General features: G+C 46.5%; 1 protein-coding gene across 2 annotated transcripts in view; it reads right to left on the bottom strand.

The window, feature by feature from the left end:
* The window catches only part of CFAP74 (cilia and flagella associated protein 74), a 978,701-nt gene that overhangs the window by 881,716 nt on the left and 74,910 nt on the right, over positions 1–22,075 (bottom strand). For both annotated transcript variants that reach the window (XM_069241006.1, XM_069241005.1), the window contains exon 6: positions 18,230–18,328. In XM_069241006.1, coding sequence (XP_069097107.1) covers positions 18,230–18,328 — 99 coding nt within the window. The remainder of the gene's footprint in view (positions 1–18,229; positions 18,329–22,075) is intronic.

Genomic DNA, 22,075 nt, shown 5'->3' with positions numbered 1-22,075 from the left:
CATGACTGACAGGGACAGGCCAAATATGTGACCCTGTGAAGTCAATATAGTGTCAACTTCATATAGTCACAATTTTGGTCTATTTCTTTTCTGTGCAGTGGGTTTTTCATCAACAGATGCGTGGAATATCGCATGATAGAAGGTCTGCCATTTGCCTGCAGTTCTGGAGTTTTCTATCACAATGAAGGTGAGACATTGTGATTTTTTTTTTATCCATACTTTGATATCTGCAGGGGATTCAGTTGAATGAGCATGCTGGGATTCATGCAAGCCACATCACTTTGGTTTCCTCTATTTCTTAAGTTTTCAAAAATGGCTGGTGCTAGTAGCTTCCCCTTGACGCCAGATGATCCTGGGTCCAAATACTATAGACCTACCCCTCCCCACCCCAATGATCTCACCCAATATTGACTTTTGTCTAGTGTCTGAACCTTGGCTCAAACCCAGGTTGAAGTCACTTTAATCACTTTTGAGCCATGACTTGTGAACTGTTGTGTCCTTTAAGGGGAGATGAGTGCTCAGCTCCTTCAACTCATTGACCGAAGGTTGGGGAAGTTTCCAATCAGATGAATGTGCCGCTAATTCACCCTTATTGTTATGTTAACCCTTTCTGTCCTAGGGTGTTTGCACACCTCTGTGCTGGACCCTTAAAAAAGGTGTTAGTTTGTTGAAGCAGATGTACCTCTCTGGTCACTTTGTACACCTGTACACTCTATATATTTTCATTTTTGGTGTCCCATTCAGAGCTATGTATTGCTGCAAGCCTGTCTCGATGTCTTATTGCAACCTACATATATAATAATACAAAATGTCGAGAGTTTACCTTTTTAAACAATGTTTCTCATTTTCAATGTATTATTCAAATGCATAGACACAAATACTGGGTGGGATAGCCGCATGTGAATCTAAAAAAGGTAACACTGTAAAAAAATACATGCTGTGACATTTTGATCTTTGATATATTCTTATACTTGAATCAGAATAATAAGAAGTATATCCAACTTAAACTAACAAATATATTCAGCAGGCAGGAAGCATGCTCACATTAGTGAAACAGGGTAGGCTCACTTGCAATCCCACAAAACATCAGCCTCAACAATCTGTTCCAGGCAGCAGTGGTGGTGAAAATATTTCTATTCTTTTATTTGGTGGGTCGACCCCTGCGTACAGCTCCACTGTACAGGACATAGTCCTCTTATAAGTAAGCAGTCACTCATCCTGTGCCAGAAGGTGGTGATCTCCTTACTAAGCTCCGATTTGTGCAGGGGTAATCCCTCACTGGGAATCCAATGGGAAAAGAGTTGTATTCCCTTTTGTCCTTTTTATGTTCAACTTCAATGGAAACATTGCTCCATATGTTTCATAGGGGAATAAGTGTGAGTCTCGGTCAAAACCAGTCTGGATTCTGATAGACTAAACAGATGGCCAAATTCCAAGCCACCAAAAGCTGTGGTATGAAGTTGATAGATTGCAGGGTGCAGCAATGAACTTAAGAATGCTGCTTCGTCAAAAGTGCTGGCTGGATCTTGAGGGTGTTTGGTGAGCTACAATACAATTAAAGAAGATCTGTGAATTAATACTGCTTCAGCCACACTGGAGTACAGAGGTTCATTTTTTGCGTTCAGAGTTCAGGTTCCCTTACGGCTATTCGTTACCCTGGGGATAAGGGCAAATGAAGGAAAGGCCTTTCATCAAGCCCCTGATAAAGTATCCCCTCTAATCCCTGGGTGCCACAGCCTAATTGTAGCTGACCCCAGCCCTAAAGTTGGATCTTTATCTAATCAACACTCATTCATGACACTCCGACAGTAAGAGTATCTGCTGGGAATTGCACAGACTTGTAGAAGTTTCTGCAAAAAAAGCATACCACGTGGGCTAGAGTCAAAACCTACAACTCCCGTACTTCCTTGGGCATGATGCACAACCTTGTTCCTCCTTGTTTAAGGATATAGAACATGGAGGTCATGATGTCTGGGTCTATCTCCACCAAATGTCCTCTAATGAGGCTAGGAATGCCTGGGGCCCTAATCATATTGCTCTCAACTGCAGAACATTCAGGGCTCGAAAAATCATAAAAATGTTACTAGACCTGCAGATCGAGTAACTTAAATAATCTACTGGACCTAACTGTAATGTACTTGACCCGTAAAAGGGTCTCAAATTGTGTGATCATAGGCAAATAGTTTACAGAGTTGCCTTTTTCTTAATTTTCACATATGATTGCACCTTCAAATATGTGAGCTCAGTATTTCTGCAGTACAAAAAAACTAATTTGTTTGATTAAGTAGACTAACGTTTGCTGCATGCATCACAATAATCTAGCCCACATAACCTAGGACTTCTTTTAGTTTACTGATCACATTGGCATCAGGGCAGGAGTGTTTTTAGTTTGTTTAAACACTCAATTTTAATAAATATATTACTAAACCCGGATGTGATAACATATTTTCATATACACACAGTAACTTTCCAAGAAATGTCCAAAAACCTCTCCACTAACTTGCAGCTTTACTGATAAAACTATATAGTGCATTAACAATCTGTGAACATTGGGTTTCAGAAAACGTATCCTTTGCACATCAACATGTAAAGTATTGTGATTTGTTTCCATTCTATTCAAATATTTTTTCATCACACATAAATATAAAAAAGGGCTTTCACAACTTATGAAATATATTTTGAAATGTTTGCACAGTTGACTTAGTCATTTAAATGTTGTGTGTTAAGAAAAACCTGACACCCTATATCCTTTCATTTTACATTCTAAGCAGCAGGTCAGGCAGTTCACCTTACAAAGTCCTGAAACTCTGCAGTCAGAAGGAAAACTAATTGTAAGAAAAACTGACTTTTGACCTCTGTCTGTGAACACAGAGCAAATGTGACATAAGAACAAAATTTAAAGGCATCTTTTATTGCCCCTCAACTTTTCAACTGAACAGTACACCTGTTCAGTGTCAACTCGCCAGACAGTAAGTATTAAAAATAGCTCGACCTGATCAAATAAGCCTGGCCCTGATATGAAGTTTGTCTTCTTCCTTTGATCATTTACCTTTTGTAGCTATGAGAGTCTGTCTCCATTTCATCTTCGCATCCATTGTTGCATCTAAGCGGAACTGAATGAGTCGTCAAAATACAAACCATACAAAATCTTGGTTTATTTTAATTTGCTCACAAGGCAAAATTAGGAGTAAAATCCTCCCACTTCTTTTCTGTTGGCAAAGCAGAACAATTAGGCACATTTGTTGTCCGAACAAAAAAAGATTGAGTTTGGGCTGAGCACATCTCCATGGCAGTGTTGAAGGTGAAGTGATACAATTGCATGATTGATGCTGATCTACAACAGTAATAGAGGAATCAGGCTTTAAATTAATTACTATAATACATGCTTGAGTGTTGCCTGATGCTCTATATTTCTTCTTCAGGTGATGGACCATTGTCAGGACCATTAAATCAGCCTTCACCAGTCTGTAAGCTAACCTGTACCATGTGATTATGTCCCAGTAGTGAGCCATTTAAAGTTCTTTCACTATGCATCTTTACCCTAAAAATGAACTCTGCAATTTTACACTAGCACTGAGATATTCACATACTTCTAGCAACCCAACTCTAGCCTAACCAGGAATGTGTATGTGGACCCTAACCTAGAGGCAAATGCATCTTGGTTCGCAGTTTGTACTGGCGTCCTAGTGTGGATCTGAAGGTTATAGAGTGAGTGTAACTGAGTTGCAAACTAACTTTTATTAACCACCTCAAGGAATTCAGTTTTAATATTCTAGACAAAATAATTTGGAGAATTCCCAACATGGAAACTACAAACCAAATTAATTTAACACCCACGCTTAGGTCCAGCAGGCACACTGGGGGGACAGAGTTAACAGATGTTAGAGGTGGTATCAGGATTTGGCTATCGCAGCATTTAGTATGGCTGCTGGAAACAAAGCCGTGATTTTAGGGAAAGAAAGCAGAGCGGCCGTGAGCCACTCTGTATGGGAGCCATCAGTAATGTCTCTTAACAGTCACGCCCTTGCTGGGATTACTATCAAAGTGCATCTTCAAATGAAGGAATAACGGAATTATATAAAGCGCTCAACTCCTCAAGGGTGTCACGGTGCTAGCAGAATCTGGAGAGAGAAGAACAGCAGCAGGGACTCGGAAAAGAGAAAAGAGACATGATTTCAGCTTTTTACAAAAAAGATTGTAATTGGAAAAAGATTTCAAGTCTTCAGGAAGAATACTGTATTTCCTGACTACAAGAGAAGAGAATGATCTACCTACTGTCCTGGCAAAACTGATCCAAAATATGGGCAAAAGGAAACAGAAAAATGACCTAAAAATGTGACCAGGTGCGTAGCATTTGAAATTTCACTTTCAAGTAAGCTTGCCCAAAGTCATGGAGGGCCCTGTAAGAAAGACAAGAATTTAAAAAGAATCATTTTCCTAACCAGAAGTTATAGTTATTTAAGAGCATAAGGTGAAGACTGCATAGATTTGCATTTAGAATGTCTAACTAAGGCCACGTTGCTGCATTCTGAATAGTTTATTTTTATTTTTATAAAGATATTTTTATTGTTTTTTATAGAGAAGGAATGCATAAAAATTCCAACTACAAGGAAAGACACACCCAAATGTTAACATGAAACTAATGTGACATAAATATCATGATGACAACTACTGTAAAATATTATAAAATACTGTAAAATAAAAGCAAAAATAATAATAAAAATCGGGACGACTGAAACTTAACCAGATGCCAGTGCCTTTCAATATTAAAAGTTATGTGCACACAATGAGCATGCGAATAATCGCCTAGGTAGTGCTTGGATAACAAAGTAATGTTGTGATCTGCAGGCTCTAGACGGTTGAGGCGGGAGGGCCAGGAGAACCCCCGCTGGGAGGCGACCCCTCCGTACCTATGTGCCAGGGGAAGGTCCGACTCCTCAGCCAGTCAGACATCACACATGCTCCCCCATTTCCCCCATATTTTGTTGTACTTGTTTGGGCATCCTCTGGCCTCGTACACGAGCCTTTCACATAATGCACACCAATCAACACCCCGCCTACATTTGGTCAACGTGGGGGCTGCCCCCGCCTTCCAGTCCATCATGATATCCCTTTTTGCCACCAGACACGCTACTCCCACAAAGATACGATCTGCTCTTCCTAGTTCCATCTCCCCCATTGCCCCGAGGAGGAGGGGAAGGTGGGGCGACCTCCACCTCAGATTGTAGAACCCTCGAGATTTCTCCCACTATCGCTCTCCAGTAAATCGATATGATGGGGCATACCCAGACCATGTGGAAAAAATCAGCGTCAGGGCTGGAGCATCAAGGACAAACGGATGTCTGCCGTAGGCAAGCCCTGAAAAGTCTTACAGGCGAGAGGTATGCTGTGTGGAGGAAGAATGCCTGGAGTACTCGAAATCGAGACGACATGGATAGGGCCGTAGGGGCCATCAACACATCTCTCCAGTCAGTCTCCTCAATAGGGCCCACCCAGCCCTCCAACTTCTTGCGAAGACTCACAAGGGAGGGGGCGGTATTAGAGAGCAGGGAGCGGTAAAGCTGGGAGATTCCTCCCCTACCCAGACCACCCATCCGGGCTTTCACTTCCATAGGGCTGCAATCAGGGACATTGTCTCCTGGTCTAACAGAAGTGCGTGTCTGAGCTGTAAATATTTGTGGAATTGGGTTTTATTTAGGGAGTAGTTTTTCTTGGAATTCCACAAAGGACCGCATGTGTGACTCTCCCCAGACGTCTCCTAGGGTGGATATCCCAATGTTGTCCCACTTCCGGAATCCCTCTAGAGCTGAGTCCTCACGTAGGTGACATCCCTGCCACAATGGGGTTTGCCGGGTGAGACGCTCCCCCCAGCCCGTCACTTTTTGGGTCGCACGCCAGCCCAGCAGCACTACCCTCGTGACTTCTGGGGTGTTACAGGGGATCCGGCCCCCATAGAGGGCATCAAAGACGCCGGAGTGTCTGAAGCTCACGCCTGTAAGCGGGATCAGACCAACCTCCCTCCAACCAGTCATTGATCACTAGTAGGTAGCAAGGTAATAGAGGTGGATATTGGACATGCTCAGCCCTCCATCATAGGTGTCTCTCTGACATGTGACAAGGACCAATTTAGGGTGAGAGCCGTGCCACAAAAACCGACGCGCCACAGTTTCCATTTCAGCTACCCACTTTCGGTGGACCGGGTATGGAAAATTCTGCAGGAGGTATACGAATCTGGGGTGTATCATCATCTTATAGAGTGCAATTCTGCCCAGCAGGTTGAGGGGTAGGTTCCTCCATTTTTGGAGGTCCTCTTTAATTATTTTAGTAAGAGGCGAGACTTTAACTCCCATGTTAGCTCGGGTAACAAGGCTACGTGTATGCCTAAGTATTTAAAATTGTTTCGCCGGATCAGAATATTAGTTTGCCAATCAATGCACTCTCTGGAAAGGTGTAGGGGGACCAGGAGGGATTTGCCAGGGTTTAGAGTGAGACCCGATGCTTGGGAGAAGAGGTCCAGGAGCTGCAGGATCCGCAGACCACGTGTGGCTGGATTTGAAAAGTAAACGAGAACATCATCTGCGTATAGTGCCACTCTGTCCTCCGGACCATCTGGCCATGCCCATCCATCTATTAGGGGGTCCTCTCTCAATAGTTTCGCTAGGGGTTCTATCACAAGTGCGAACAGGTACGGGGATAGAGGGCATCCTTGACGAGTACCGTGACGTATGGGGAACGAATCCGAGACCACTCCATTTATTTGGACACGTGCCGTCGGATTGGAGTAAAGTAGCTTTACGAGGCCCCGGAACTTTGGTCCAATCCCATTGTGTCGGAGAACCTGTTCCAAATAGGACCAGTCCAGTGTGTCGATGGCTTTTTCGAAGTCTAAGAGGAGAAGAGCCAGGAGTGACCGGGACAGGACCTCACAGTGTGCCAAAGCTATGTGCAGCCGCCTAATGCAATGTCTAGTACTGCGTGAGGGCATAAACCCACATTGGTCAGGGTGTATCAGCGTGGGGAGGACAGGTTTCAACCTGGTGGCAAGTATGGTTGACAGCACCTTGATTTCGGTGTTTAAAAGGGAAATGGGCCGGTATGCCGAGCAGCAGTGCGATGGGGGCTGGGTCTTAGGGATTACCACAATAGTGGCTTGGTCGATCCCGGAGGGAAAGTGGCCCTCCCTCTCAGCCTCCTCATACATGTTGAGGAGGTGGGGGCTCAGTATGTTGTTACATCGGTGGTAAAGTTCCGTAGGAAAGCCGTCCGGGCCAGGGGTTTTACCTGATGAAAGACTGGATATCGCCCCTGCTATTTCTGCGAGGGTTAACTCTGCATCCAGAATCTCCTTAGTTGCTTGTGAGATCCTGGGAAGCACAACGTCTTCTAGAAGGGGGGATTCTTTCTCGGCAGGGGGTCTGGGGCGTTCCGCATACAACCATGTATAGTAGGAGGCAAAGCTTTGTACGATGTCGCGTGGGGACCTAGCAAGCGTCCCGGACTCGTCAAGGACTTCCGAGATGACCCTATCAGCTGGGTGGTCGTGTGGCCAGCCAGTGCAGGAGCTTTACGTTCCTGTCTCCCCAGCCGTATATTCGGGCTGCTTTTGCTCGCCAAATGTGTTTTGCGGATTCGAGGGCCAGGTGCCTGATCTCCTCTCTAGTCTTGGTGATTTGTCTCAGTGTGGAGGTAGATGTGTCCATTGAGCATTTGCGCTCAAGTCGTAGTGCCTTGGCCTCTAGAACCGACATCTGTTCATCACGGGCTCGTTCCCAGATACGAACAAGGTGTTTGGCGTAACCCCTAAGGGTAGCCTTGGAAGCCGCACAAACTGTGCCCGGGGACCGCACTGATTCCAAATTGTGTTCAAAATATTGGGTAAGGTGGTTTCTGATTTCTTGAGTGTATTCACCCTCCTGCAGATGCCACGCATCTAGGCACCATAGCGGACGTTGGGTCGGGTCTGAGTTACCCAATCTGATCCGCACTGGTGAGTGGTCGGAAACTCCTCGAGGTAAGATCTCTGCACCTGTGACGTTAGAGACATCCTGAGCCGGCATAAACACAAGGTCAATTCTAGGGTGTGACCGGTGGGCTGCTGAAGTGTATGTGTATTGCCTCATTCTTCGATGCCAGGTTCTCCACACCTCGCACATTCCGAGGCTTTCAGCCCATCCGTGCAGGCTAGATGCCCGTGCGGCACGAGGGGTCCAGGACTGAGTTAAAGTCACCTCCCACCGGGGTGGAACCCTGGGGAGGTCTGCCAGAGCTCGGCGAAATACTAGTAGAAAATGATCAAAACTGGTTGAGGGGGGGCATAAGCGCATACGAAGTTACACAGCGATCCCTGAAGCGATCCGGACACCATCACAAACCTCCCTTGCGGATCAGACCTCGTAGAGGTGACGACCATTGGCAGCAAGCGATGAAGAAGGTCGGCCACTCCCCTTGACCCTCGTGCAAAACCAGAATGGTAGCCTTTGGCATATCCCCCTCGTGCCAACATGGGGCAAAGGGTACCAAGAAGGTGAGTTTCTTGTAATAAGACCACTGACGGAGCGTATCTGCGGACCTCTTGATTTTGTCCAGCAGTCCATTTACGTTCCACAACAGTATTTGAGTTTGCGCGTGCCACCTGTCCATTGTGTCAGTGCAGTATGATATTGCGAGCCCACCAAGGGGCCCAAGGTCGGCCATCCCAGCCAAATAAAAGAAATGTAAACAAAAACAAGGAAAAGGAAACTTATTAAAATAGCAATACTGAATCCTGTTATTAACTTCACGCCCCCCAATTCCCCGCCCACCCCATACTTCTACCCCGGAAGCATCTGTCGCCCAACTACCCAAACGAGGTAACGCAGCCAGGTGGGGTGTCACTAAGGTGAAGTGATGGACCCCTCCATTCAGATGGATTATAAGACCATTAAACAGTGAAAGTCAAGTGTGACGAACCAGCCGGCGAGTGGAGCAGCAGCCGACCCCCACGGAAGTGCCTTGATTTGTGCATGATGATGTCCTACAGAGCCAAGCGTCATCCATAGGATCCCTCTGGATCGTCAGTTTGGTGTTATCCTAGTACAGGGGACTGGCTCAAGTTGTCAATACCCGACATCCGCACCGGGGAGCAGGATCCCAGAGTTTCTGCGCAAGTCACCTTCATCAGAGGACCGGCTTCCAAACCAGGGTCACACCCAAGCTGGTCATTGGATACTCTCTTCCCTCCCCGCCTGGACTTGGTGCGCCTGCGGCTTCTTTGAGGGATCGGTCGGGCCCGGGACTGCTTTCAGAGGAGGCACCCACACTCGGGAGACCTTTCCGACTCCCGATGCCTTCCTCCGTCAGCCAGTCCAGCTCTTCCTCTGATGAATCGAAGAAGAATGTTTTGCCTGCCATGATAACTTTTAGGCGTGCAGGGAAGAGGAGCATATACAAGAGCTGCATCGCCCGGAGCTTTTGTTTGACCTGTTCATATGACCGGCGTCGGGCTTGGAGCTCCTTGGTATAATCAAGGAATATTAAGATCTTGTTGTTGTTCCAGTTGAGGTCAGCGGATCGCCTGGCTTCTCTTAGGATGCTATCCCGGTCCTTAAAATTAAAGAAGCGTGCGATTATAGGTCTTCTGGGCCCGCCGGGAGGAGACCGCAGGGCCAGGTCTCTATGCTCCCGCTCGACTGCGAACCAGGGCGAGAGTGTGTGGCCCGGCATCCAGGTCTTGATCCACTGTTCCAGAAAATCTGGTGTCTTGTTGTCCTCCGCACCTTCCGGAAAAGCACCGAGGTGGAGGTTATTGCATCTGGAGCGGTTTTCGGCATCCTCGGCGCGTCAGTGCAGCTCTCCGGTACGGGTTTGTAGTTGAATTACTTTAGCCCTGAGGTCAGCCAGGTAATCTTCAGTTTGCGAGACGCGGGCCTCCACGGTGGTAATGCGACATACCGCGTTTCTGAGATCTTGTCTTATGAGGCCCACATCTTCCTTCACCTTTCCAATTTTTGTCTCCACAGCAAGTTGTGAGGTTTGGAATATAGAATAGCATTCACTCCATCGTGAGAGGGGGGGGCCTCCAGCAGAGGCATCTCCATCACTCCGAGAGGCCACCCGTGTCGTGAACTGGTCAATCTTTTGTTGGGCTGTTGACGGGTGTTTCGTTGCTTTATCCTTCCCCATGATCTCGTAAGGGGTCAGCCGAGCCGCGCAAGACACTCAACAGGATTGGGAACTTTGATTCCTGTCACTTCGGGCTGTTACGGACTCAACCAGCTCAGGGAGAGCAGACGTTCATACAACCAGAATGGGGGGCATCAAGTGGGTATCTCCTCCTCTCTGACGACGAGACAACAGATTCTGCCGCCACCCGGGGGGACTAGTGGGCCTCAGCATCTCCCGCTCCTCCAAGAGCTAGACCAGGGAGTGCACAGAGGCACACGCCGGGCTCCAGAAGGCGAACCCAGGTTCCCCAAGCGGCCCGCCCGCCGCGGGGGAGAGACCAGTCCTTCTGTCCTCGAGTTCAACCAGGGTCCGGGGACCGATCCACCAAGTCCCCAGTCAATCACGCAATCTCTGGCTGCGGGCCCAACGCTATCCACGGCGCTAGAGTAGAACCCGGTATTCCTTCACCCACCTCTGCTCTTCCGTATCATCTAAACGCAGAGGAGGGGGCGCTACGGGACTGCACGCGCCAGTGGTCTCTCAAAGCGCTGCAGTCCCGAATGTGTGTCCGGGGGGGGCGCCACCCCAGGGGACGCTGCACGGATGGGGAACGCCTCATCGCCATCTCCGGGGGCAGTTGATTGCCCCCTGCCCCCCCACCTCGGAGCCTCTCCAAACTCCTCGCTCAGCCGCGACGGACTGGGTGGGCCTGCACAACCCGGCCGGTGCCCCCACCGCAGAAGCGCACCGCACGGCCCCGCGCGCCCCGCCCCGTGGGGCAGCCAGGCGAGAGTGCCGACAGAGCCCGGGCGCCCGGGAGGGAATCTCCGGGGCGAAGGATGATGATCCTCTCCGCGCGGGGCAGCCGCAGAGAGGGAACGCCTTACTGCAACCCCAGGGGTCAGCCGATCGCCGCCTCCCCCCTTCAGATCTTCGCTAGGGTCCTTCTTATTCGGCAGCGGTGGACCGAGCCGAGTCCTCGCGGCTCATCCAGCTCCTCCGTCTCAAATGCACCCCCGATGGGGGTGTGTACCATTACGGCCGCCACAGTCCATGGCCGCCATGTTGGCCGCTGCGCCCGATCATATTTCAGCCTTTGCAGGGGGTCCCCGGTCTCAGCATTCGCCGCTTCCTGGCCCGCACCTGTCGAAGCGTCCACAGTGACAATTAGTAGTGCATGAGTACACACAGATTGGTGATTATTTCGGGAGGATGACGAAGGGGTCCAGAGCACTTTCAAAGTGCGACCGCCATCTTGACGCCCGAAGCCACGCCGCATTCTGAATAGTTTTAAAGCGGTTCAGAGTGAAGGTGGGCATGTCTAAGACCAAAGCTTTTCCATGATAAATTTTTGACATTATAAGTTCCTGAATCAGAAACAGTTTGTGGAGAGTTCACAGGATGAGAAAACAAAAGGCTACTCGGTTGACCTGGGAAGTGAGTGAAAGGCTATTTTCAATAACTATGTCAAGATTCCTGGTACAGTTCACTAGCAGGTGGGTAGATCTAATTCCTCCCGGAACCAATTAAGTGCCCATTTAAGTGTCCAAAATTACGGGATCTTTTCCAAAGATAAACATTTCTGTCTTATCTTCCTTCAACTTCAGTCAATTGTCCATCCAAATAGCCACTGCTTTCATGCAATTGAGAAAGTTCCTTTTAGTGTCCAGAGTATCAAGGGAAATATGAGGATCTGAAATGTCGTTTTCATAGAAAATAATTTGCAGACTAAAAGGTCTAATCATGCTAGCAAGTGCGGCATATATGTGTTGAAAAGAGTGGGACTGAGCAGGGATCCTTACAGAACCCCGCACATCTAGGTGAAGGTTTTGAAACAGAAGGTCTCAAAAGCTACAGTTTCAGTTCTAATATATAGGAAAGAGTGGATCAATTTAACCAACTTTACTCCAATGGCTGCAAAGCCCAATCTTGACAACAGCACAGCGTGTGATACCATATCAAATGCTACTGAGAGTTTAATAGGACCAACGCAGCAGTGCCTCCTGAGTCCAGAATGGGCCAGCGGTTATTGATAACAACAACTAGGGTGGATTCTGGGCTATGGCAGGATCTAAACCAAGATTGAGAGTGAGCAAGGAGATGGACTTCCTCCGGATAGTTGGAGATTCACTTGTTGACAACCTTCTTCATAATTCTGGATGGAAAAGGAAAGAGATATAGGTCTATAGTTGGCTAGAAATAACGGGTCCACATCGGGTTACTTTAGCAAAGAGGTAACAGACCTCAGGAAACTCTGAAGAGAAAGATTACAAAGAGGAGTGAGAACTGGAATCAGAGTGGGTAACGCTAATTTAAGAATAGACGGAGAACAGAGTTCAAGAAGGGAGCCAGATTTGATGATACTAAAGGTTTCTGAACCAGATTTTCTGAGATTGCAGGGCTATTGGCTTCCGATATATAATCCTCCGAAGATATGTTGGCATTGGAAAGCAAAACATAAGGTAATTTTGGAGCATAATTTGGCATGTTAAGTAGTTCGCACTATAATATCTGGTAGTCTGAAAAAACACAAAACTCAACTATCACAACCTAAACCAAGCAAAAAATATAAAAAATAATGAGCATAGCACCTAAAGGGCAAAACTTATGACCCAGAGACCCATAGAAGAGCATTTACCAAAAAAAAAAGAAAAAAAATGCCCATGAGAAACCAACATTTTAGGCTTTTAATTAACTGCAACTGTGAAATAATAGTGCCAGAGTAAAGGACCAAGCCATCATCCAGTGGCCAAAACAGAGACCAATGCTAGAGCAAAGATGTCACAACATTTACCAAGAAAAAAGAAAAAAATGCATGAAGAGCAAAACACATGCTGGGCTTTTAATTTATCACAACCATGGGATGATGGTGCCATAGTAAAGAAACAAACCCTCATCCAAGGGCTGAAATACCCTGACCATCCGAAAAGAAAGAAGAAACAAAGATTTGACTTCCCAATGGAAGTCAAATCTCAGGTGTCAACTCTGTAGGGCCTTTAGCTCCCATCTGTAAGGGTGCTAAAGATCTCTTTTTGCATGATCACCCTCAAAGGTTTGGACTGATGCTGCTGATTTTTTTAGTCTGAAAGTTCACTGAGTCCTGCTAACCAGTCCTCAGTGCTTGTGCTCCGACCCTTTAAAGGGTATATTAATTGACTTATACCCAATTGGCATAAGTTAATTTACCTATAAGTCCCTTATATATCCAGGGGTATCTAGGACCTGTAAGTTAAAGTGTGCTCACAGACTGCAGCACTGTTTCTGGCATTGCGAGTGTGACTTAGTAAAATATGTCTCCCAGCCTGCCACTGTAGATTGGTAGGGCAGTTTTAAAATTCTAAACTTGTCTTTGCCATTTAAACTAATGACAAAGTCCAGACCTTCCTTTTTATAGGCGAGCACAAAGTACTCCGTCCATTCTGTAATATCTCTTTGGGCATAAAACCACACCCATGCCACGTCAGTCACTTACATTGGTTTGTGGGCTTGCTTTTAAAATCCGCTTACTTTCATTTGTGAAAGGCATGCATATGTCATGCCTTTTCCGGTGTTTAGCCCACCTATACAGCACCGGTAAAGAACCAAAAACATACGAGGCTCAACGTTTTCAGCCTGGAGTTAGGATGACTTTATCTGTTTATTTTACACGCAGCGCGATTGTGCTGCATTTTACGTAGCGCGATCGCGCTGCGTTTTATTTTGCTTTACAACGCTAATACCTCTAACTGGAACAAATGCAAGACTTGTTGCATTGAAAATGCTTGTTAATATTTATGTCACCCCCTTAGTAAGTCTTGTCAAGCCCTCAGGGAGAGTGATGTATATTAAAAAGTATGACATACGTTTTAATGTCCTAACATTAAAACCCCAAAATTGTTGTTTTTACTGTAGAAGGGCTAGTAGCCCCATTTGCCAGTGCAGGGTTACATGGTGACTACTCAGCCATGCTAACATTTGAATGGAACTGCTAAAGTTGGTACTTCAAATGATCAAAAGAATCACTGAATTAAATTCCCGACTTGATGCCAAGTCAATTTAATGCAACTTTGCAGTAAAAGACAACTTTAGAAAATTGCCACTCTGTTTCCCAATTTTTCCAATGGCCATTGAGGGTTGCGGGCCACAAGACAGCCTTCTACCCTCTTCAGGAGACATGTGAATGACTACCAATAGATACCTGCCGTTGGAAGAGGCGTTACCTCTCCCAGGTAGGAAGCCAAACAAGGTGTGAGCCAAAAGGCAAGTTTCAAAGAGGAAGCTGCATTTGAAAGGAATGGTGTGCATGTAAGAGAGGGGCTGTTCTATTGTTCTGGTAGTCAAAGAGGGTACCCACTGCCAAACCGGTTTTCCTGTGGGCATGTAGCACTCAGGTAGCCACACCTCTAGGGAGGGCTTCCAAGCGCCACACCCGAGTGAAGAATTCTGTCATCTTGGTGGTGGGAAGAATATTGTACTCTGGGATAGTTAGATGCCCCACTTTGCAGGAAGTTGTAGCGTGAGAGGGGACCTGGTAGCCCATTAGCTAGTAGTCACTGCATTTCCCCAGTGCAAATTGAGGGCATAAAAATGGCACCCAGACCTCAGATCACCTCTGCACTGGAGAGAGGACAAAATGACTGCCCTGCTGTTTCCTGGATCCAGTAATAGGAGACTGCACCAAAGATTGGACTGCAGTTGCTGATCCTTGTGTTTGTACAGAGAGAAATGTGCCTGTGGTGCCCTGTTTGAGGAACGTCATCCCTGAGCCCCAAACAGAAAAGGTGAACTCCAAGAGTCAGTTGGCTGACTCCCTGTTACAGCTTCAGGGCCACAAAAGCTGAAGAAGTCTGCCATAGTGAGTTGGTAGCCACAACCGGAAGTCTGCCTTAGCGAGTTGGTAGCCACAACCGCTTGATCACCAATGATGGCTGAAGTGCAACCTGGGAGACCAAGTCCTGACGCTCAAAGGTTGCACCAGCGTCTGCTGAACACAGGAGAGTCATCTAAGTGCAGTTTGGTCACCCAAGACAGACAATAGCCTCGCGTCTAGGTAACCGCTTGTTTCACAGTAACTGAAGACCAGGGCAACATTTTGGATTCTGGACTTCAAAGGACATCGATCTCTGTCGCCTAAGTCACCCCACTGCATGCGTGGACCGAAGAGTGGCCCTAGGAAAACCCCCATCAACAGGATCAGCATCCTGTATCCATTGTTGTCTATTGCAGTTCATCACAGAGGCCTGAAACTGGACTGGAGACTGTGTTGACTGCAAGGTAGCTGTCCTCCTGAGCTTTATTTGTCCCTGTCACTTCCTCTATGCCAGAGCTGGTTGCCCAGAGCAGGCCGGAGTAACCAAATACAATTTTACCAAAGTTTTCAAAGTAACTGATAACTGCAGTAGTTGCCAATGCTTCTTTGCTATTGGAGTGATTGGAGTGGAAAATAGTGCTTTATGATCTGCTTAACAATTTATATGTCTGAAACTCTCAGGTGGATTTTGTTCATTTTGGTGTTGAAAAATTCATAAAAATAAGGTCTATTTTTATAAATTGCTGTTGAAGTTCCTTTGTGTCGTTTCTTTCTTATTCAATTGTTTTGGTACTTCTAAATGTTTTGCATTTGTTCCTTTGTTAAAGCCTGACTGCTCAAAGCTACAGCTACCCAGGGTTGAGTTAAGGTTTTACAAGCAAGCCTGACTGGACTCAAGATGGATTAGTGAGTTTATTAAACAATGAGGTTGCACAACCACACCACATAATAATCCACTTTCCAAACAACATCTAGCTGAACGAACAGACAGTCGACGTTTTACCATTGTAAGTAACCAAAAAAACTTCAATTTGGGACCTTGTATATACCCACCCTCTTTTTCTCTTCTGGGGACCAGGCCTCATCCATGGTCAGCATGCTCAGATGGGTGAATAATGTGCTCCATCCATTTGATGTCCTTAAAGATAACGGAGCATGGCATTCGGCATGTTTCTTCAGTGGCATAATCAGCTGCCGAATGACCCTCGTACCTCTCAGCAGTCGAGTGTTGAAACAGGGCTTCCACCAAGCTTAACAATCCTTGTTGGGAACTTTAGTAGTCTGGGACTTCTAGGAAAACATATTGAGACTTTGATCCTCCTTCTGTAGCGAACTCCATAATCTCTCCCTTCAGTGACCAACTGTCTGTATTCAGCTCCAAGTATGTGGGTTCTGTGCAATGTTGTATGTCATATTATTGTGTCGAAGAACATCCCTATTCGGTGCCTCCTATGTCTTGCCCAATGGTTTTGATTTTCCAAGCTTGTGGTGCGGTCCATGAGGTTAGGCAGTGAAAGGGAACAAATACTCTGTGATGATCTGTGCAAGGATGTGTTTTCATGCATTAGCACAGTAATGCTGCGCCTACTGGCTTTGCTAACACTTGTTGCCATGGACGTAGCTTGGTCGGTAAGATTGGGGGTGGGTGTGCGCTTCAGATTTCCCAACAATTACGATGCCATATAATGTGAAAATACATTATAGGACAAGCAGGGCCCACAAGAGGGGCTTAAGGGGCAGCGGGGAGGTAGAAGAATGAAGATTGGCAGGGGTACTAAGTAAGAGAAAAACATTATTTTGTGAAATAACCCACATTTTTAAGTCTTACCAAACAGAGAGAGGGAGTGTGTGTGTTGTGTTTTTGTCTGTGTGCAAGATTTCCTAATGAAATCCGACAGACACCTCAACCATGCCCAACTGAAACCACATGTACCAAACTATTCATCACAAATTACATCTATAAGGGGGTGTAACCCCCCAAACATCCTCTATGAGCTACGCACCCTGCTTGTTGCGGTGCACATTTTGTGAGTTAGGAAGAAATTCTTCTCACAGTTTTTTTTCCACTCTAATTTAGACTTTGCAATAAACTGCTGGTAGAGCAGTGCGCAAAGCAGGCAAATTAACAAGTGCCACTTGACAGTCATGCAAGACAGCAGCTTGCATGTCTTATGTTGTAACGTTGCTGCACATGCATTTAGTATCAGAGTTTCAACTCACTACAGTATAAGTGAGTTGTATAAAACTTGTGGTAGTCCTTGCTTCTTATCTCTTGATGTGATAAATTTCGTACGAGAAAAACAATATATTGATTTGGTGGTCCTAATGTTGAACAAAAAAACAAAAAATGAATAGCAAAATTTGAAATATTTTAAACTTCTCCTGTTTGAGGACAGGAAATAGGATTCAATGCGTGTATAAAACGCAAGTCTAACACCTAACTCCATCAGTCAGCATGTGATTGGGAGTATGTGTGCAGTGAGTCCATGGCCTATCTGCCTCCTGGTCATGTCCTCGGTAATAGGCCATATGGTCGGTGTTGGCTTATTAGCCAAGATCCTTTGAATTCTCTTGTAATTGCACTTTTCCCGGAGAGAGACTGGTCATTAACATTATAGATAGAGTTAGTGTCCATCCATCCAGTGTCACACATCTTGAAACTGAAAGCACGGAATTGTCACACATCATCAAACTGAAACCTTTGAAGCAATGTGAACACAGTCTATGTCACCGCCATGCTGGAGTCAGAGGTGAATGTTTGTGGGGGAGGGATGGCAAAGAGGGCCAATACAAAGCCTGAAAGTGGTACTGCCTGCTCAATCATCCACAGTATTAACTGTAGTAAAAGGGCAGTTTAGACATCCCTTTTGAATCATTGGTATATACAGTATGGTGGGGCGTGAGGCCTCCATCATGGTGTGGAGATGTTGATCCAATTGTAATGGTGCGTGTTTTTGAGGGAGCGTACAAGGAGAAAGGAAAATTGCAGTCTGAAGACAAAAAGTTACACCAGTGAAGTAAGAAACATACAGTTGTACAACAGAAAGGGCAGTGCAAGGATAAAAACATTTTGACAGCATGTAGGCAAGGTTATAGACATGGTACTGAAATACTAACTCATGATCAGTACCTATGCGTATTTGCAAATGAAATCAGTGTCCTTTTCTGGGCATCCAGTGTTAATTACAGTTTTCATTTCAATCGTTTGCTCAGGATTAAAGCCATTGGAGAGAACCCCAGAGCACTGCTACAGTATCACACCGCTTACAAGCAACCTGCGTCCTACTAGGTACTCACATGTTGTCGGCTGCCTTCTCTGCCTCGATTTCCTGCTCCACGCTTCCACGCTGCCATTCCAAGGAATCAATGCGATTCCGGCAGGCATTCAACTCTTCTCTGAAACCAAGAACATTGGGCATGAATGTCACCGTTAACTCTTGTGCTGAAAATTGTCATCACCTTTTTTGTGTCTTCGTGATATTTAACAGCCTTCAATGACTGTTACTTAAAAACATGGCCACTTTACCTGTGCATGCCTCAAAATGAATTGTCCCTTGCTGTTTAACAACTACAATTTTTACTCAACTCCATGGTTCTCCTTTTTCCCTTAAAAGCACAAAAAGGCTGAAATATCCCTTCCAATATGTATGATTTGATGATTAAGTGACCTGCTGAACTGCCACCCACGACCGTCACCCTTAGATTCACCCTTCTCTTCAACATATTGAAAACAAATTACCTGGTGTCCAGCTAACCAACCACCGCCCGACCACAGAAAGACTGGCGTCTTGCCACCCGTACTACAATCGCTTCAAGTCCCACCCCTCCCCCATACAAATATTTAAAAAAAAAAATTTGGCAAAGCCAATAGGTCTCGCCTTTACACGAGCTATTCTTTGGCAATGGGTTTTTCCATTTTGTGTACCAGTGTGGCTACTGTTCAGCACGGCTAAAAAGTTAATGGCGTGGAATAGGGGAGTAGAGTCTCGTAGGGTGGATTTATTGGAGCGTCAGAGTGGAGAAGGTAGGGGGGGAGTAGTGTGTCAAAGAGTTGAGTACCGGGCCGTAGAGTTCAGTGTTTCGGTGGCAGAGACTGTAAGTAGAGTACACTGGGGTGGAGTGGGGTGGAGTGGAGTGGATTGAGGTAGTAAGGTGGACTGGATTTCATTTGATTGTAGTAGAGTGGGGTGGGGAGGATTGAAATGAGTAAGATGGACTGAGGGGGATTCCAGTTGCGTGAATTAGATTGGATGGGGTGGGTGGTTTGGATTGGAGTGATTTGGGTGGGGTGGGGGTGGATTGGGGTGTGGTGGACTGGACTGGAGTGGGGTGGATCAGGTTGGAGTGGGGTGGATTAGATTGGACCGGAGTGGGAAAGAGTGGATTCACTGGATTGGACTGGAGTGAAGTGGGATGGATTGGAGTGGGGTGGATAGTATTGGAGTGGGGTGCACTGATCTAAGTGATGTGGATTCGAGTGGGGTAGATGGATTGGAGTGGGGTGGACTGACCTGGGAGGTGGTGGGTTGGAATGGAGTTGAGTGGGGTTGGTGGACTGGATTGGAGTGGGTGTGTTGGATTTGATTGGGGTGGATTGGAGAGCAGTGGATTGCAGTGGGCTCGATTTGAGTAGGGTGGGTTGCTTTGAGGGAATGATTGGTGTGGAGTTTGGTTAATTCGAGTGGGGTGGATTGGAGTAGATTGGCGTGCGGTAGAGTGGAGTAGAGTGCATTGAAATGGAGTAGGGTGGACTGAGGAAGGGGTGTATTGGATTGAGTGGGGTAGATTGGACTGGGGCCCAGTGGGTTGGACTGGGGTGGGGTGGACTGTAGTGGGGATGATTGGAGCGGGGTGGATTGCATTAAGGTGAGGTGGATTGGACTGGTATAGGGTGAACTGGATTGGAGTGGGGTGGACTGCAGTGTGGTGGATCCGATTGGGGTGGGGTGGACTGGATTGAGTGGGGTGGATTAGGGTGGGGTGGGGTGGGGTGGAAGGGATTGGTGTGGGGTGTTCTGTGTTTTGGAGTCGGGTAGAGTGGACAATGGGGGATTGGAGTGGAGTGGATTGGATTGGATTGGTGTGGGGTGGAGTAACTGGAGATGGGTGGATTACACTAGAGTAGGATGGGTTGGATTGCAGTGGGGTGGTTTAGACCAGAGTTGTTTGGACTGGAGTGGATTGGGGTGGGGTGGATTGGATTGAGGTGGGGTAGATTGGACTGGGCTGGATTAGGGTGGAGTAGAGTGTGTTGTGTGGGATTGGAGTGGGGCAGAGTGGAGTGGGTCAGGTTGTTTTAGATTAAAGTGGTGCAGATTGGAGTGGGTCAGACTGTTTTGGACTGCAGTGGGGGGATGGAGTGGGACAGATTGTTTTGGATTGGAGTGGGGCAGAGTAGAGAGGGGCATACTGGAGTGGGACAGATTGTATTAGGGCCGAATGGAGTGGGGTGGACAGGACTGGTGTGGGGTGGACTGGGTTAGTTTGGGGTGGATTGGATGGGAGTGGGGTGGATGGGAGTGGGGTAAACTGGGATGAGTAGGGTGGATTGGACTGGATTGGGCATATTATTTTGGACAGAGTAGTGCAAATTGAAGTGTGACAGATTGAGTTGGACTAGAGCGAGCAGACTGCAGTTGGGCAGGTTGGAGTGGGGCAGATTGTTTTAGATTGGAATGGGGAACACTGGAGTGGGGCAGATTGTTTTGGATTGCTGTGGGGCAGATTGCAGTGGGTCAGATTGTTTTAGATTGGAGTGCAGCAGATAGCAGTGGGGCAGATTGTTTTCGATTTAGGTAGATTAGAGGGGGGAAGATTGTTTTGGATTGGAGTGGGGAAGATTGGAGAGGGGTAGCTGGGAGTGGGGTATATGCTTTTGGATTAGAGTGGGGCAGATTGTTTTGGAGTGGTGCAGATTGTTTTGGATTGGAGTGGGGCGAAATGGAGTGAAGCAGATTAGATAGGGGTGGGAGGATTGGAGTGGGTTGGGTTTGATTGGATTGGGGTGACTGGCTTGAACTGGAGTGGGGTGGACTGTAGTAGGGCGGGTTGGGGTGTACTACACGATTATGTGTTAAACTATAATTTCAGAAATTACACATAATAAAGAAACAATGTTGCTTTGCAATATTTAGAACAAGATAATCATGATTTTTTTAGAACAGCGCTCATGAGCAAAAACAAAAGAAAAAATGAGTGCAAAGTGAGAAAAACATAAATTGGCAAAATAAAAGAAAGTTAACTATAGAAAATAAAACTTTGCAATTTTGTTTGTCCTGCAGGGCACGTTTTTGCCCGTCACAAGCCTTCTGTTTGCAAGGCATTAGAAATTCAAAAAGAACAAAATAGTACCTCATCACGTCTGGAGCAGAGGACGGGCACTGATTAAATCCAGTAACGAAAATGATACTTGGCCTGCAGTAACGAATTACGAGGCTGTAAAGAAGTGTGCCACGCAAACCAATAAATGGTGAGTGACAGGCAGGCTCCAAGCCCTTTACTGTACAGAATAGAGTCTCTCAGGCGAGACTAATGCGCTAGCAAATTCACTTGCAGGCTTGATCCTAAAAATGATGCCTGGCTTGCTGCCTCCCACCCCTGGGCTCTCTACACCTCCCCTCAGTTCCGAAACCACGAGCTCTGATGTCCATGTAGCAGAAAGCCAGCACTGTGCTGACAGGCTCTCAGAGAGCTTTGTTAGTGAGTGTAGGTGTAAAGTCTTTGTTGGTGTGGGCCAGCAGAGACCCACACAGAGGGAATCTAGCGCTGCCACTGGAAACGTGCAGTACACATTCTCCCACCTTCCTGTGGTCTGTGGAAACCCGAAAGAGGCCAGAGAAAGCAGGTTAGACCACCAGGCCCCCTTCCACCGCCCCTTTCGGGTCTCTGGAGACAGGGAGCAGTGGGGGAATACAGGCAAAGAGAGCACGTACCCTTTTTGAAAGTGAGAAACTTTTGTTCACGACTGTTGCTATATCATAGCAGTGATTAACAGGATTTAATATCCATTTATTCATGCCTATGGTGCTCTACGAGGTCCACACATAGAAACTGTATGGTCTCATATGTTTATAATTTTTTTGAAAATGTGTTTATTGGTTTTTTTAACAAGACACACAATAATTGCAACTAGATTAGCCGTCA

This window comes from Pleurodeles waltl, chromosome 6 (genome assembly GCF_031143425.1).
Source record: "Pleurodeles waltl isolate 20211129_DDA chromosome 6, aPleWal1.hap1.20221129, whole genome shotgun sequence".
Lineage (NCBI taxonomy): Eukaryota > Metazoa > Chordata > Amphibia > Caudata > Salamandridae > Pleurodeles > Pleurodeles waltl.
The sequence above is the reverse complement of the archived record's forward strand: the minus strand, read 5'-3'. Positions and strand labels throughout refer to the sequence as shown.